Source organism: Leuciscus leuciscus (genome assembly GCF_965113295.1).
Source record: "Leuciscus leuciscus genome assembly, chromosome: 3".
Lineage (NCBI taxonomy): Eukaryota > Metazoa > Chordata > Actinopteri > Cypriniformes > Leuciscidae > Leuciscus > Leuciscus leuciscus.
Window position 1 is genome coordinate 62761159 of NC_138727.1, and position 16426 is coordinate 62777584.

At 35.1% G+C, this 16426-nt stretch overlaps 1 protein-coding gene across 1 annotated transcript in view; it reads left to right on the forward strand.

The window, feature by feature from the left end:
- Positions 1-16426, forward strand: part of LOC309493649 (NLR family CARD domain-containing protein 3-like) — a 69605-nt gene that overhangs the window by 15844 nt on the left and 37335 nt on the right. Inside the window, exons 2-3 of the mRNA XM_082162833.1 lie at positions 12533-12714; positions 13422-13544. Coding sequence (XP_082018959.1) covers positions 12593-12714; positions 13422-13544 — 245 coding nt within the window. The 5' untranslated portion in view covers positions 12533-12592. The remainder of the gene's footprint in view (positions 1-12532; positions 12715-13421; positions 13545-16426) is intronic.

Here is a 16426-nt window from a genome sequence, read left to right on the forward strand (position 1 = left end):
TTGAGAATATTTAGTGAAGGCACACACAGCAATGATGAACTCACAGAATAATGCTTCTTACACTCTATGCTAGACAGGAGAGATTATGTTAATCCATTTGAGGTAATTGAGATGTTTTATATTTTATTTATTAAATGCAAATGTTTTATCAAAAGAGAGTAACTCAGTTTCATCATGCTGGATTGTCACAAACTGTTAGTTCAGAAATTGTTTTCCTTTTTTGGACAGAAAAAAAAAAATCACTTATTGCTATTGCTAAAATTAGTGCTATTAGCATATCTTAAATAAAATCATCTTCTGCCACAGGGAAATTATGTATTCTGTGTTTTGTTGTAAAATAATCTTGGCTCACTCTGTTTAACACAATTACTCAATTACACAATTACACACATAATTATTATTAATATATATATATTTTTTTTTTATTGATTTGGTCAGGTAACCTAAACAATTTACTTTCTTGCGCTAACATGTTTTATTTGAGTGAAAACAAATGATCAATTACAGCTTTTATTTTTCCAGTGAAAATAAATTCCAATTATTGATGAATATGACTGTCTTCATTAGGTTGCAGCAGTGAGAGTAACAGGTGAAAATGTTTCTAATGTAACAGTTGCACAATGTAACACTGGGTTACTGGTTTTCTTTGCAGTTTGCACATGGGTTAATCATTCACTGTCTGTCACGTTACATCTATAAAGTTTAGCAGTCATGGCCTAATGGATAGAGAGTCAGAGTCATCAGAGAGTCTCTATACAATTCTTTAAAAAATATAAAATTGCATCAATTATTCTTGAACTACCAAATAATTTAAAGCAGGGCTCAGTAGTTTCGGGATTTCTTCGCTGTATTCTCGCTTTTTGCTCGCAGGTTTCTCTCTAGAGCTCCCCCCACAGCTTCGGAATAGATATTTGACATAGACAGTATATAAACTGGACACAGCGACCCCATTGGATTCAAAGGAGACAAGTGAAGTCAATTAGAAGCACTAACTTCCTGATGGTCGAGCGTACTGCGCAGACTCAAACTGAGCTTGACGACGTAGATGTGACGTGAGCAACCCGTCTATCTACTAGTAGCTGTGCCAAGGTAAATCTGAATCATTCCCTTCCGAAACTTGCAGAGACGGAGAGTGTGAGTAGGAGGTGTCCATGAGCTAGAAGCAGGAGCAACTTTTGCTAAGTATTCTGATTAATTACTTTGTCATTTTGCCTCCACGTCCCCCCGATTGGGCGCGAGCTTCTCCTCCTGTCCATACGGTAATCTCTCTACTGTGCGACAGAGAGTCGCGTGGTTATGACGCAATCGTTAGCCTATTTTTACAAAAACTGCTTCTACGGGGCCATAACGTAAGATACAAGGTAATGGAGCCTTTTATACATTTTCGTGTTTCTTTAGAAATAAATAATGGACAAATGGAGTCTTTAAACGCCTCAGATGTAAAGTTATTCGCTGTCAAAGTGACGCCAAAATGAATGGGAGTCAATGGGATGCTAACAGCAGGTGATGGTCCGCTAGCCAATGGCGGCGCCCGGGGAAACTTAAAAATAATATAAAACCCTGCCCCCCTGATATTTGACAACACTGTTGTAAAAACTAGTTGGCGATTCTCAGACACCAGAGGCTAGTAGATCAACGACATCAAAGCAGATGGGACATTCTTTAAAACGTCTTCTTCATTCGGGTTCGGACAGCGTGAGGGAGCGCAATAATGACAGCATTTTAGCAGATTTCTTTTGGCCGTAAAGCAATTGTTTACATCGCGAGACCACCTGATATCACGCGATACTTCCTGATGCGGCGGCCGGCGGGCACCAGGGGGGTGCGAAACGACCACCATTCAACCCGAAGTAAGTAATATAACCATTCCAATGACTCCGAAGCTGTTCAGTTAAGGTAAAAAAGTTACTTAGAGCACCTTTAAAGGGAGAGGGTTACATTAAACACATACATTAGCTAAATTTTTATGTTAAATCCACTATTGTTTTATATATAATTGTTCAATAGTCTATACAGCATTAATGCAACTACATCAGAAGTAACTGTAATTAAATTACAAAAAAAAGAGTAATCCCTTACTTTACTTTTTCAAGGGAAAGGTAATTCAATTACAGTAATGTAATTACAGTAATGTAACACCCAACATCTTATTATTTATTATATTTATAATTATGTATAATGCACATAATTTATATATATATATATATATATATATATATATATATATATATATATATATAATATTAAGCTTTTAAACTGATTAATCGAACGTGTATTCTTTTGAGCTCTTATTTAAATTCAGTTGATTCACATGCATTGATATAGTCAGATATTTTGTTTCAGTTGCCATCTGAAACTCTCGCTGCAGCAGAAGTGTTTAAATTCAGGATATTTTTCATCTTTATTGAAGAAGTGAATGAAACTGACGCTCTCCATGTTCCATGTGATTGGCTGTTCGCTGCACGTGACACATTTTCAGGCGCACACACTCGAGTTAAAGGTGAATTAAGTAACTTTTTTTACCTTAACTGAACAGCTTCGGAGTCATTGAAATGGTTATATTACTTATTTCGGGTTGAATGGTGGTCGTTTCGCACCCCCCTGGTGCCCGTGAGCGGAAAATACGCACTTGCAACTTTGAGCCGGCGGGCCGCCGGCCGCTGCGTCAGGAAGTCTCGCGTGATATCAGGTCTCGCGATGTAAACAATTGCTTTACGACCAAAAGAAATCTGCTAAAATGCTGTCATTATTGCGCTCCCTCACGCTGTCCGAACCCGAATGAAGAAGACGTTTTAAAGAATGTCCCATCTGCTTTGATGTCGTTGATCTATAGCCTCTGGTGTCTGAGAATCACCAACGAGTTTTTACAACAGTGTTGTCAAATATCTATTCCGAAGCTGTGGGGGGAGCTCTAGCGAGAAACCTGCGAGCAAAAAGCGAGAATACAGCGAAGAAATCCCGAAGCTACTGAGTGCTGCTTTAATCACAAACTCTGGATAATAAAACATGAGTTGACAGAGAGCGTTTACCGAGCCCGCTGAACTTGATCGAAACCATGTTGGATTTGTCTGATTTTAGCAACTTTAAACCTACTCTGAATCTCGGAGTTTGTGTAATGCAACGAGTGACTGTATAGCTAAAGTTCAAATCTGAAGTGGCCGTTTGGATCACACCTGACCTGGGAGCGATGAAAAACCATGTCTTTTTTTTTCTTAGACCCTTCTTGTGCGCCCTCTGTGTCTTTCAAGGGCGTAATCCCTGTGGGAAAGAAAGTGAAAGCAGGAAAATAAGCGACGCTATTCCGAGGCTCTAAACCGTCCATTTTTTGAGTATTTTACGAGCGCTCATTCTGTGGTAAGTTCAGTGCATTTTTCTCCCTCTTGTAAATATGTTGTCATTAAAAATAGCTGCTGTTTGAGGTTTTTTTTGCTTTTCTTTAAATTAAATTTCAAATAATTTCGACAAATTTGACCAAAATGGCAGAAACGATGATAAAGTAAATAATTACTTTACTCAAGTTTTTATTTAGATCTTTGATATAACCTTATTGAAATTATAGACACGAAGATTCCGTGTACTTATCTACGAATATTTTTTAGATCATGTGACCTCAAAAAAAAAAAGAAAAAAAGAAAAGAAAGTACTGTGAGTTTGAAGATATTCTCTACCAGGACATTTTAATGCATAAAGGCATTATTGTAGCCTACGTACATTTTGAACAAAATCAATGAACCAGTGATTGTCGATGTTGCCTCTATTGTAAAAACGCCATAAAATGAGACGCACAATGCACTGGAAAAAAGGCCACTCCAAAAATAAGCAAAAAAAAAATAATACAAGATATTTTTGCTTGTAATAAGCAAAAAAATCTGCCAATGGAACAAGTGAAAATTCTCTTGGTAAGATTTCTTGAAATAAGACATTATATTTAAGCCTTACAAGATATGAATGATCTTGAAATTAGCTGGGAAAACTAATTTTTAGCTATATTTTACTAGTATTGTGATGTTTTGTGTCTCATAATAAGCTTGTCATGCTCAAAAATAGTATTTGCCCCTCAAAAGTAGCATTTTTTTTTTTTTGGTCATCCTGTTTGTTTCAAGTGTATTTAACTAATTTTTAGTTCTAGAATTGTTACACTATTCTAGATTTAAGTCACCACCAACTTGAAATAAGATTGGAAACTGGCATTTTTGAGACAAAATGTCTTGAAGTTAGCATTCCTGACTCGTATTTGGCAGTGCTCTTTTACCATAATAAGCCATAATTTACCATCCTGACCTATGGAAGCTTATGGGTAGCAATATTCAATTTGAAATGTAATATGCAAAATGACAATGCAATATGTAAAATGGCAATGCATTTCTGTATTTAAATTTTTATTTTCCCATCATTTGTGCAACGTTTGGTGCAAAATGATAATGAAAATTCAATTATATAATTTACTTTTGCCATTTCATACACTAGTTTTAATATGTAAATTGAATACATATTTTAACGCTTTATAAGTTGCAAAATTAAAATTAAAATGTATTACAGAAATGATTAGATATGTTTAACATGTTCAAGCAAAAACTGTGGCAAAATTGTAATTTAAATGTATTTTTTTCTTAATTGCATTTACACTCACAGTTAAGACACTTGCGATTGCATTTCCATTAAGTGTCCCGCAATGAATGTAGCAAAATTCAATGTGCAATTTGAAAATGCATTCTGAGCCGATCACGTGCCCGTCCCGCCCTGTCAATCACTGCGTGAAGGCGGGGCAACAGGTAAACATACGCTATGGTGCGTATTTTGAGGTGTTGGAAGGAAACACGGCGGCGGCAGAGCTGATACGAGCGTTACATTCACTAGCAGATGAAGTGGAGCGTGGACAGAGAAATGGTAGTGTTTCCGAAGATTATTACGTGCCTGCAGGTGATAGAACCAGTAACGTTACGATGTTGGACCGTCTGGGAGAATGTTCTGCCTATCAAGCGTCGACACCCATGTCAACATTCTGCTGCACTGCTGTTGTCTGATGCTGGACTGTGTTGATGGTTTCGTTTTGTATAAAATATTATCATTGTCTGATACATGCTTATCTTTATTCTTATTAGCCTACTATTAACTGTAATACCCAATAATGTTGGAGATCCTATAGTTTTTCCTTACAAATGCATAGGCCTATTACTCTGAGATCACATTAAGCTCCGTTGGTATTCGGTATTAATAGCTACCGAAAAGTGTGACCGCTCTTTATTTATTTATTACTGACTGTAATGTTCAATAAAAGTGACGAATGTGATGTGTGACCATCTCTGTTTATTCAGCTGTATAATCATAAAATATGAGGCAGACATGCGAGTCCCTTTCCATTTTATAAAGCATATTGATAAGGTATTAATACATATGTACATGGTCACGGAATCTGACGGGTCAAATTCATCGACCTAGCCTTTTTTGGGGGAATGTGGAGCATGTCGAGGGCTGGTGACGCCATCCTCTATAATTCAGTGTCTAATATTTTAAACAACGAAGCAGCAAACGAAACTTTAACCGGCACAAACGATCGCACAAACAAACGAGACTATTTTGGGTGAATGTAAACAGATAGGGGGGCTGAGTGACCCCAGAATGACCAATACATTTTATTTTAATATTTAAGAAACCGAAGCAGCACTAAATAAACGTTTATCGGCGCAAATTAGAACAAACATATGAGTCTATTTTAGGTGAATGTGGACTAGTTTGCCGACGTTTTGCATTGGATTGGGGGCGGGGCCAACTTCACGCAGTGATTGACAGGGCGGGGCGGGCACGTGATCGGCTCAGAATGCATTTTCAAATTGCACATTGAATTTTGCTACATTCATTGCGTGACACTTAATGGAAATGCAATCGCAAGTGTCTTAACTGAGAGTGTAAATGCAATTAAGAAAAAATAACATTTAAATGACAATTTTGCCACAGTTTTTGCTTGAACATGTTAAACATATCTAATGATTTCTGAAATACATTTTAATTTTGCAACTTATAAAGCGTTGAATTATGTATTCAATTTACATATTAAAACTAGTGTATGAAATGGCAAATGTAAATTTTATAATTGAATTTTCATTTTCATTTTGCACCAAACGTTGCACAAATGGATGAGAAAATTTAAATTTAAATACAGAAATGCATTGCCATTTTACATATTGCATTGTCATTTTGCATATTACATTTCAAATTGAATATTGCTACCCATATGCTTCCATACCTGACATCATCTTAAGTGTATTTAACTTATTGTAAGCTCAACAAAAGTAATACTGTTCTAGATTTAAGACATTTTACCTACTAGATTCAAGACATTAACTACTGTTTACTAGACAGAAAAAGTGAAAAATAGACTTGCATTTAACCTTTTTTTTATTATTTAAACAGCAAAAAGTCCCAGAGTACTGCATAAAAGGGAAACGGCTTCATTTTTCGGCTCACAGTATTTATGGAACTGCAATATGAAAACATAGTAGAACATTTTATAGATTATAAATGTAAGATCCCTTAACCCTATACTCCCACACCTAAACATAGCCATTTTATAGACAATATTAAAAGGATAAAACGTAATGGACATATGTGTAGGGAAATGGCAGTTTTATTAACAATATAGCATTAAAAGATAGTTTGAGCCACTAATCCTAACCCTACCCCTAACCATTTCTTAAAACTACGTAAGGTTAGGCTACAATTATAAAGAAAGAAAACAGACATAACGTTACACGTTTAATCACAATAATTTATTTAGTGAGAAAATGTCAAAACCGGTACCAAAAGTCGTTCACATGACGATGTGTCGCAGTCCTCTCTGGCAGTATAATAGTTTTGTATGAGGTAACGTTACAGAGCAGAATTTAAGTTATTAATCCATGAAAATGTTAATCCGGTTTCGGTTCGCTGTTCGCTCTGTGAAGGCGCGCGCGCTTCTCCGTTTCAAATGTACACAAACTTAAACACGGCATGTCGCAATCTGTGACGAAGCATGCGAGAGCCAATGAGCGTTTGATATCGCTGCCGTAAAACATGTCGTAACGCTTCGGGCGCAATTTTTGAATTTGAATTCAATCGAGCGCGGGATGCCGGGATTTGACGTTTACAGTCTCTCTCTGCTGAGAGAAATGATGAAGATCGCTGGATAAAGGGCTGCATTTGGATCTGTTTCTTGCAAACAACGCATGGATTCTAAAGATTTGGATTACACCAATCAAATAAAATTGATGTCTTTTGTGAATTTATGTTGTGTTTTTTTGTGTCTCACGGTAAATAAACCAAATATTACAAAATGGTTAAACGATTAAAGAAGGTATTTTTAAGGTTTTAGAGTGTTTTCTTGTTTAAATCTTGGCATGGTTTTGGGGAGGCGTGGTTAATGGGGTGGGGGCGTGGTTTGGGGGATAATGCATCAAAAAATACTTGACAAATGCATTCACAACCTTAACTATGTTATACTTTAATACATAAAGTAATACATCCTTTCCATTCAATGTTTGGCCCGCAACAATAGAATACTATAAAAAAAAAAAAAAAGTTTAGCTTTTAACACATTTTACATGACACTATTTCTTTTCATGGCCATAGGTTAAAAATCTACTACTCAAAAAAAAAAAAAAAAATCTACTACACTATTTCAGTAAAAAAACCATTTAAATCCTCCTGATGTTCTCTTAGCCTATACTTTCTTTATGTGGCTTCTAGGTCGCTAGCACCTTGACACTGACACGTACGTGCCAGCTTTGCAGTTCATGCATTCTGCTTTACACGGATCCCGACCGAAACGAAAACACGGGAATTTTCTCTGTAAATCATCTGTGAATTTACATTTGGGCTTTCTTTTTTTTCTTTTTTTTTTTACACTGTTAGCTACTTACATCTTACCTCGCACTTCACCGTAAACTGAAAGCGTCTGAAGCGTCACGCTGCTACAAATCTGTGAACGTAAAGTCTGCCTTCTTTGATTTGATTGGTCATTTAAAATATTCTGACATTGACAAGCAGAGACAGACCAATGAGGCTGCGATGAACACACATACACACAGGCCTCTGTATTCTGACGATTCTGAGTCTGACGTGCTCTCTGCTTGACGCTGCGGATTGAGGAACGCGCTGATTATAACAAGACGGGGCGAAGCCAAAGCCGGTTTCATATGTTTTGTGTGCAAAGGCAAGCGTGTATTTAAAGTACACGCTTAATGGCCCAATGAAAAATAATGAAAACCAGGACATTTTCATCACTTTTTAAAAAACAGACAGGACGGCCAGGACAGGACGTGGAAACAGGACATGTCCTGGGAAAACAGGACGTTTGGTCACCCTAATAAATGTGACTGAAAATGTAATTAATAAGACAATTGAATGCAATAGAGTAAAAACATTAATGCCACGATTTTAAGTTAAATAGGAATATGTACAAATTTGTACGTCGGTAAAGTTTATACGTAAATAAATTAAGTTTTTTTTGCTGTCTATATATAAATATTATACGTACTCACTGTACTCTGCATTGTGAGTTGTGAGTTTGGCATGTTGACCTACAGTTTTCAATAAAGCAGATTTGTTGTCTCAATTCAAGTCAAGTCTATTTCTTGAAATAAGACGATTCATCTTTTACAAATAACACAGCAGCTTAAAAACCTTATGACATGTCAAAAAAGCTTGTTTCATCTGAGATATGACTCAAAACAAGATATTTTCAAGACAGATTCACTTAACAAGATATTCAAGATGCACTGTCTAAAAACAAGCTCCTTTATCTCACTTAGATCTTGGTCTTTAGGTGATTTTGTCTTATATTAAGTGTGATGAGATATTTTGACTAGTAATTAGAAAAATATACTTGGCAAGATTTTGAGTTTTTGCAGTGTGTTTGTCATGTCATGACGCAATTTTACAAGAAAAAAAAACTGCTTCTGTTGTGGTAAACTTGGCACAGTACAAGTCAGTGCTGAATACTGTACTTCTACTGCATCCTAGACACTAGTATTAAACTACTAGTAGCTACTAAAACTTGTTTTAAATCAACATGTATTACCACAAATAGCGTTTCAAACCGTGTATAGACTGCAAGTTCCTGTATTCACACACTGTTGTGGGAAAACATTAAAAGCGAAATAGACAATAAGAAATTGATATATGACTGTATAGTTTATTGCACTTAAATGAACTGCTAAGAAAAGGAGTACCAGATTAGGATTAATTGGCTTGTAACAAGAGCTCAACTCTTTTTATAAAAGAAGCTTACATAAAGCTTACATGAAATTTCTATATAGAACTTAATGGCACAATAAATGTTAGCTTTCTTTAAATTTAAATTTTCCACCGGTTCAGTTTAATTACTTTTAATTGTATTCATGTTTTTAATCCCTCTATACCTCGTTTTACAATACCTAATAGCCTCTATTAAGGTTATACATACAAGCTGAATACATTATTGATAAATCAATATTGTAAATAAATAAATGCATTAAAAAAACACACAGAGAATATGTCAAATATTGTAATGAAGGCCTTCTTCGCCGTGTATGTTGGTGTTGCTGAGTGTCAGTTCTAGAGCCCGACCGATAAAGGATTTTTAAGGCCGATACGGATACAAATATTTGGTGATTTAAAAATCCGATATTCCGATATATCGGCCGATATATATATATTTTTTTTTAAATCCAGAAACGCGTAACAAAACATGAACAGATTTCCCTAACATTAGTTATTTGTCGTTATTTAAGAGTCCTCAGCCTTACTAAAATAATATGATAATGCAGTTTAAAAATAAACTTGTTTGTTTTATTGTCACAACAGAACAGAATATATTAAAGTTCTGATAAATATAATGTATAAAAATACAAACTTAAGATATGAAACTTAAAGTCCTTTGAACAAAAAAAAGGCAACTATTATTATTAATATTGACAGTAATAAATCAATTATGTAATAATGTGTGTGTGTGTGTGTGTGTGTGTGTGTGTGTGTGTGTGTGTGTGTGTGTGTGTGTGTGTGTGTGTGTGTGTGTGTGTGTGTGTGTGTGTGTGTGTGTGTGTGTGTGAAGAACTGATAAGATTGTAAATGTGTACCTTGAAATGCAATGTAAGTCGCTTTTGATAAAAGCGTCTGCCAAATGTCAATGTTATAAGCTACCTTATAATTACAATGTCAACTTGCTTATCCCTTTACCTGCACTCTTTTAATTCTATCCATCTATTCCATCAAGCTACAACAAACCATTTTCAATCATCATTTGCTGCCTGCCTTCTAAAATCTACTACTTAGTGATGCACTAAATACATTATGTGACTCGTTAATGCTGCGGCTAAACGAAGTCAGCAACGCACACTTGGATTTCACACACGTGTAAAAGAAAAGCTAACTTTTATGCACAGGCTATGTTTGATACTTTTTCTCTATGTCTAAATGTTCACTCCTCGCGTGCCTAACTTACATTTTACAATGCAGAGACTGGAACTACAGATATGCTAGTTATAAATACAGTAATCATTACTTTATTTAGGCAGAATAAGTTCGTTGTGATTCCCAAGCTCATTAGCCGCGTTTCCACTGTCGGGCCAGTGCGAGCCAGGGCTTTAAACGGGCCGTGCCGGGCTAATAGCACCGGGCCTGTGTTTCCACTGCCGGGCCAGAAGCTCTACAGCGCTTCACTAAAACACGCCCGTAACACGCCTCTCTGGAACAACGTCACACTAATCCATCATTTCACCAACAAATGGAAGTTTTATCAGAAAACTAATCAGAAATCACTGGAAACCGCGTTGAAAACAAACATGATAAAAGCGCCCGTTTGCTGGCATTTTTGTTGTTTACTTGAATATTTAAAACCCAAGCATCGATGTTTTACCACAGGTTTACAATAAAAAGTGATACATTGATCATAATGAATTAATTTATGTCAAAATTGCACATTAGTCACTCAGAAATAAATTACCGTTAGGTCTATTTCACAAAAGAAAGAGGAGGTAGAGGACACACTTACTTCTTCAGTCGCGTCTGTTTCTGTTTATCTGGTAGTTACAGGACATATTTACATCACATTTAGAAAGAATGATAATTTCTACAAATATATGCCACCAAAAATACGACCTGAGGAGCTTTAGCACTCTCTCGACTCCCATACAGATATTTTCAGTCAGAGAAACAGAGGAAGCTCCCGAAAAAAAGTTGCTTTATTTGATAGTCCGGTATAAAGAGACGAGACGTAGGCTACTGACAAATAAAATAAAAACATGACTGTGATAGCCTTTATGATTGGTCTGATTTCTTCAAGCGTTCACTATGTTTTTTTACTATGCGTATCTTCAAGCGTTTACTATGTTTACCATGGTAATGGTTAGCGCGCATAGTCTTTTGCATCACAAACACAAGGCATTCAAACATGAACGCGAGTTAAATTATTTTAAAAGTCTTTAATGCTGACAGAATCATCCGGCGCTGCCGTCTCCCGACTCAGGAGAACTCTGGACTCTGTTCGTGCACTCCTCTAGCCCGAGCGATCTTCCTTGAATAGTGCCCTCTGGTGGACAAACTATGCAGCGCCAACACTCATAACATGGTTGAAGGGTGTTTCGTCCGCTTTTATTTATTTTTTTTAAATATTCATTTATCGGCCATTATAAATGCCGATACCGATAGTTTGAAAAATGCCTAATATCGGCCGATAATATCGGCCCGCCGATATATCGGTCGGGCTCTAGTCAGTTCCTCTTTGCAGATGATGTGGTTTTGTCATGTGATGTGTCTTGCAGAATCACACAATTAAGTGTCACAGTGTCTTCTGTAAGTAAAAGCAAATGTGTGTGTATATATAAGTGGTTATTAAAGTGGATATTATACATTATCCGCGAGCTTTACTTTATATTTATATAAATTATATTAATGATGGTGTCAATTGCAAACCATTTCGAGCCCGATTCAGACCCTGACAATGTTAACGAACAAGAGGATAATTTCAGCGACAACACTCTTCATCTTCTCTAGCATAGCTCATCCTGGCCTCGCCAACTTTTTTGCGTGTTACGTGTGCGGGTAATATATTAATGAGGAATGTTATGACTTAATAAAATCCTGAAAAATTGCGTTGTAGTCCAAATGAGCCATTCGTTGTAGTTCTTGAAAAGTGGATTCTGATTAATAAAATATTTCCCTTTAGAGTGGACTTTTAGCTTTGTAACCTTGCATATCTTTTTTATGCTCAAACAGCAACATTAAACACTAACTAAAGTTTAAATAGTGAAAAAGCAGAATACAACCCCTTTAAGAACCCTGATCCCCAACATAAAGAACCATTTCAGCATAAAAGGGTTCTTAAGGAGAATATGATTTTAAATGGAACCTTTAAACATTCTATATTGTGTTATATTTCAATTAACTGCATTTTTTACTTTATTATATTATGGGGAAGGTAATTAGATTACAATGTCGTTTAGATTAAGAGTAAGACTACTTACTACAGCGTCATTGTATTACAGAAAACCTTTGTGCTCTATATATCTCCACATAAAAGGTCTGACATCAATCTTTCAACACTTTTGAGAAGTGAGAATGGGAGAACAGGTTCTCTAAAATGAGTCTCCATGTCAAGAGAGAAGATGAGGACACTGCCTCTAAAATGAGTTCCCCATCTCCTGGATCAAGCTGTGTGTCTGTGAAGAGTACATTTAGGGATGCAGTGACCTCTGACCCCAGGTAAGACACTAGCCATTTAAACATTTAGCAGACGCTTTTATTCAAAGCAACTCCAGAAACCTGCAAAAAATCTGCCAAAGGGTAATAATACTTATTTTACAGAATGATGTTTATCTCACATCTATATATATATATATATATATATATATATATATATATATATATATATATATATACTGTATATATTATTATATATTATTCTTACACTATTTCTTACTTTCATCTCTTTTCTCTTTTCATACTCTTTTCTATAACAATTTTGAAACTTTGTATTACAACATTTCCATTTCTCATGTTACTGCCTCCTTAAAGCCCAGATATACTTCAAAAACAGTTATTTTTTCCATTCTCTGCTCAAATTATGAATAGGTGAGCAAAGGTTGACTGTTTTGGTGTTTAGATGAGTATTTACATATGTGATGCATGTTATGCTCTTAGTAACACAACAAATACACAACAAACATTACAGTCGTGATAAAAAGGACAGTTAAGAAAGCATAGTGATGGGAATATGTTTGCGCCAGCTCTGAAATTCAGTGTTTCCATCAATTTCTGCTGGAGGTATCGGGCCTTCATGATGAATCACTTTGTTGTATTCCTCTCTTTGGATAAAAGTGTCAGAAATTATCAAATGTAAATCTAAGGTTCATTAAAGTTATACAGTATTGCCAGTGCTGTGAAACGCTGTTTTGTTTGTCATTTGTCAGCATCAGCAGGAGGAAGAGACTGAGATCAGAGTCTCCAGAACCCAGCGGTGTGTCTCTCAAGAGTAACACATCCATGAGGCAACCCATTGGACTCAGTGATGGACCAGTGACCTCTGACCCTCCGTTAGTACAAACTCGTACTTACTATCTTACTAAATCACATCTGGTAACTGATATATTTCTGATGGTCTCCAACAGCCATCAGCTGTGTTTACACTTGCATTTACATTAATATATATATATATATATATATATATATATATATATATATATATATATATATATATATATATATATACTGTATATTAGAGTCTCAACCTGCCAAAAGGTAAATAAATGTAACAAATCATGTAAACCATCTTTTATTGGAAAATCAAACATTTTATCAACTTTATCAACTTTAATTGCTTTAATCTTTTAAACGAGACAAAACAAAATACTTTTAATCTTTTAAACAAGACAGTGATGAAACTACATTTTTTAAAAATCACTTGCCCAGCTTAGAATATATATATATATATATATATATCAGCATATGAGAGTTAAATCGGACGACTACAGGGACTCATCTCAAGATTACTCATTTAAGTTAATCTAATGCCAAAATTATATAAAAAAAAAAAAAAAAGATTAGTCATGAATAGAAAATGATTGAATTATTCTGATCAGGAATGTCAGAATCTGTAGTTGTAGCAGAAACCTGCAATTTTTTTTCAATTGGATTGGTGTTTATTCTCTTAATCATGCAGTGTGAAGTTTTTCATTCTGATTCAGTTTCAGTGAGTGAAGAACTAATTTATACTCGCGTACGTTATACATTACATACATTATCGTCTCTGACAGACTGCACGTTGAAGCCGCCCAGGCTGCCGTTTTCTCCCTCCTCTTGGAAAGCGATGATGTAGTCAAAACATCCAGTACTGTAGGTTTTCCAGGAAATGCGTGACTTGCTGGACCTCTGCTTCACGAAAATACTACCGTGTATTGTGCATGTTTATTTTTTTCAAGTGATGTGGATTTAAAAACCGATGGATCGTAAGGTAATAATTATTTATTTCTTAGCCGGCAAGTATTGAGTGAAATGACTGATGCACTTTAGTGTGTTATGTCTATCTTTTTAGTTCTAATATTCCAACCGGCAGCCAGTTTAAGTTTTTGACGAACGTGATAACATGCGTGAGGGTTGAAATATGCTTGATTTTTGGGTAATTATGATACTTGCTGGAGATGTTTGAAATGCTTTTTGCGTAGTTCAGTTCTTTATACCAGAATGAAGTTTTATCCCGTGACGTTATGAAGTTATGTTACTCAGAGACTGACATGTTTGACTTGTCAATGTTACATTCATCTGTCACAAATTCGTTGACTTGAAAATCAAGTTCTTTTTTTTTTTCTTTTACCAGAAAAAATGGTTTTAAAACTGTTGTCCTATTATTACCCCATAGCAGATTTTGACTCATATGTCTGTGTGTATGTGTATATATATACACACACATACACTTTTTCTTACTTTCATCTCTTTTCTAGCCTATAACAATTTTGAAACTTTTTATTATTACAACATTTTTCATGTTACTGCCTCCTTAACCCTCTGGGGTCTAAGGTGTTTTTGGGATCCTTGAGATGTTCTGACATGCCCTGACATTTGTGCTTTTTTCAGTTGCTTATAAACATATTAATGGCAAAGGTATAATTACACTCCATTTAGCACAAACAGGGATACCATAATATGTGAGCAACATGAATGTACATGTTTGTATTTTTGAGAGAATAATGTTTATGCATGGTTATTGAAAAAACTAAAAACTAAAGTTTCTGAAATAAGGCCACAAAACACATACTAAATATGTGTCAATAAGACTTTTGACTAATGGATGTTGTCGCCTAGAGTTTTTTCTTCAAAATGATGTGAAAATCATCCTGCCTAACCATTCACATAAAACAATACATTGATTTAAATTTTGCAAAACACTTTCTGTTTGGAAAGGCAATATGCGCAAGGGGCGTCAACGATCCAACACCATCAGGAATATTTAGTGGTTCGCACTTGAGGAGACTATGGGGCCCGTATACTTAATGAGCCATTCATTCAGGTGTGTCACTGAGCCACAAGAAAGAATGCAAGAGCAATATGTATATATATATATTCTACCAAATTGGAAGCATCTCATTTATTTATTTATTTTCCACAAATTGTGCTTGCAAATTGTATAATATCCAAGGAAAACATGTCTAGTAATTGTGCAGTTAATTCTCATATTTTCAGTTTTGGAATATGTATCCTCTCCCCAAATTTGTCACTAGTAAAACACAATAAAAATTATTTAAAGAAAAGGCTTTTTAGGGATATTTACCTTTTAATAGTTTGTTTACATCTACCTTGTAAATATATTTTTTTATTAAAAAGGTTACAATTACAACAACAATTCAAGTGTAATCTTTCTTTGTAAAAACTAAAGTATACATTTTATCATACATATTTCAAAGTTAAGGATTTGATTGATTATTTGATTACTTTATTTTTGACAAAACATACTATATTTAACATATGAGCAAAAATTGGCAAACAAAAGCTTATTTGAGGTGGCAGATATTTTACAGTAAAAATGTGTAATCTATCCAAAACTAGTGAACGAAATGTTATCTTTCATTTGTCTGTAACATAGGTCTTTCATTTATATAAGAAATATAAATGTTAATTTGCAGTTTAATACGTTGCTTATACAAATACATTTTATTTCAACATATTTCAGTCGATTTTTACTCATCTCAGTATAGCAATACAGTTTGCTAAAAGCAGATCATTCATTCACACACAGAAATGCGATTCAAATTTAAACCGTCTTTTTGCGAGTTGTGGTAAACAGCGCATCTCTGCCGTTCATTCATTCATTCATTCACACAGAAACGCGATTTACTTGAGAATGAAAAAAAACTTACTACAGTATTCTCAGGATCCGTTGCTCCTCGAAATACCAGCACTTCTGAGGTACATTTTCCATTAT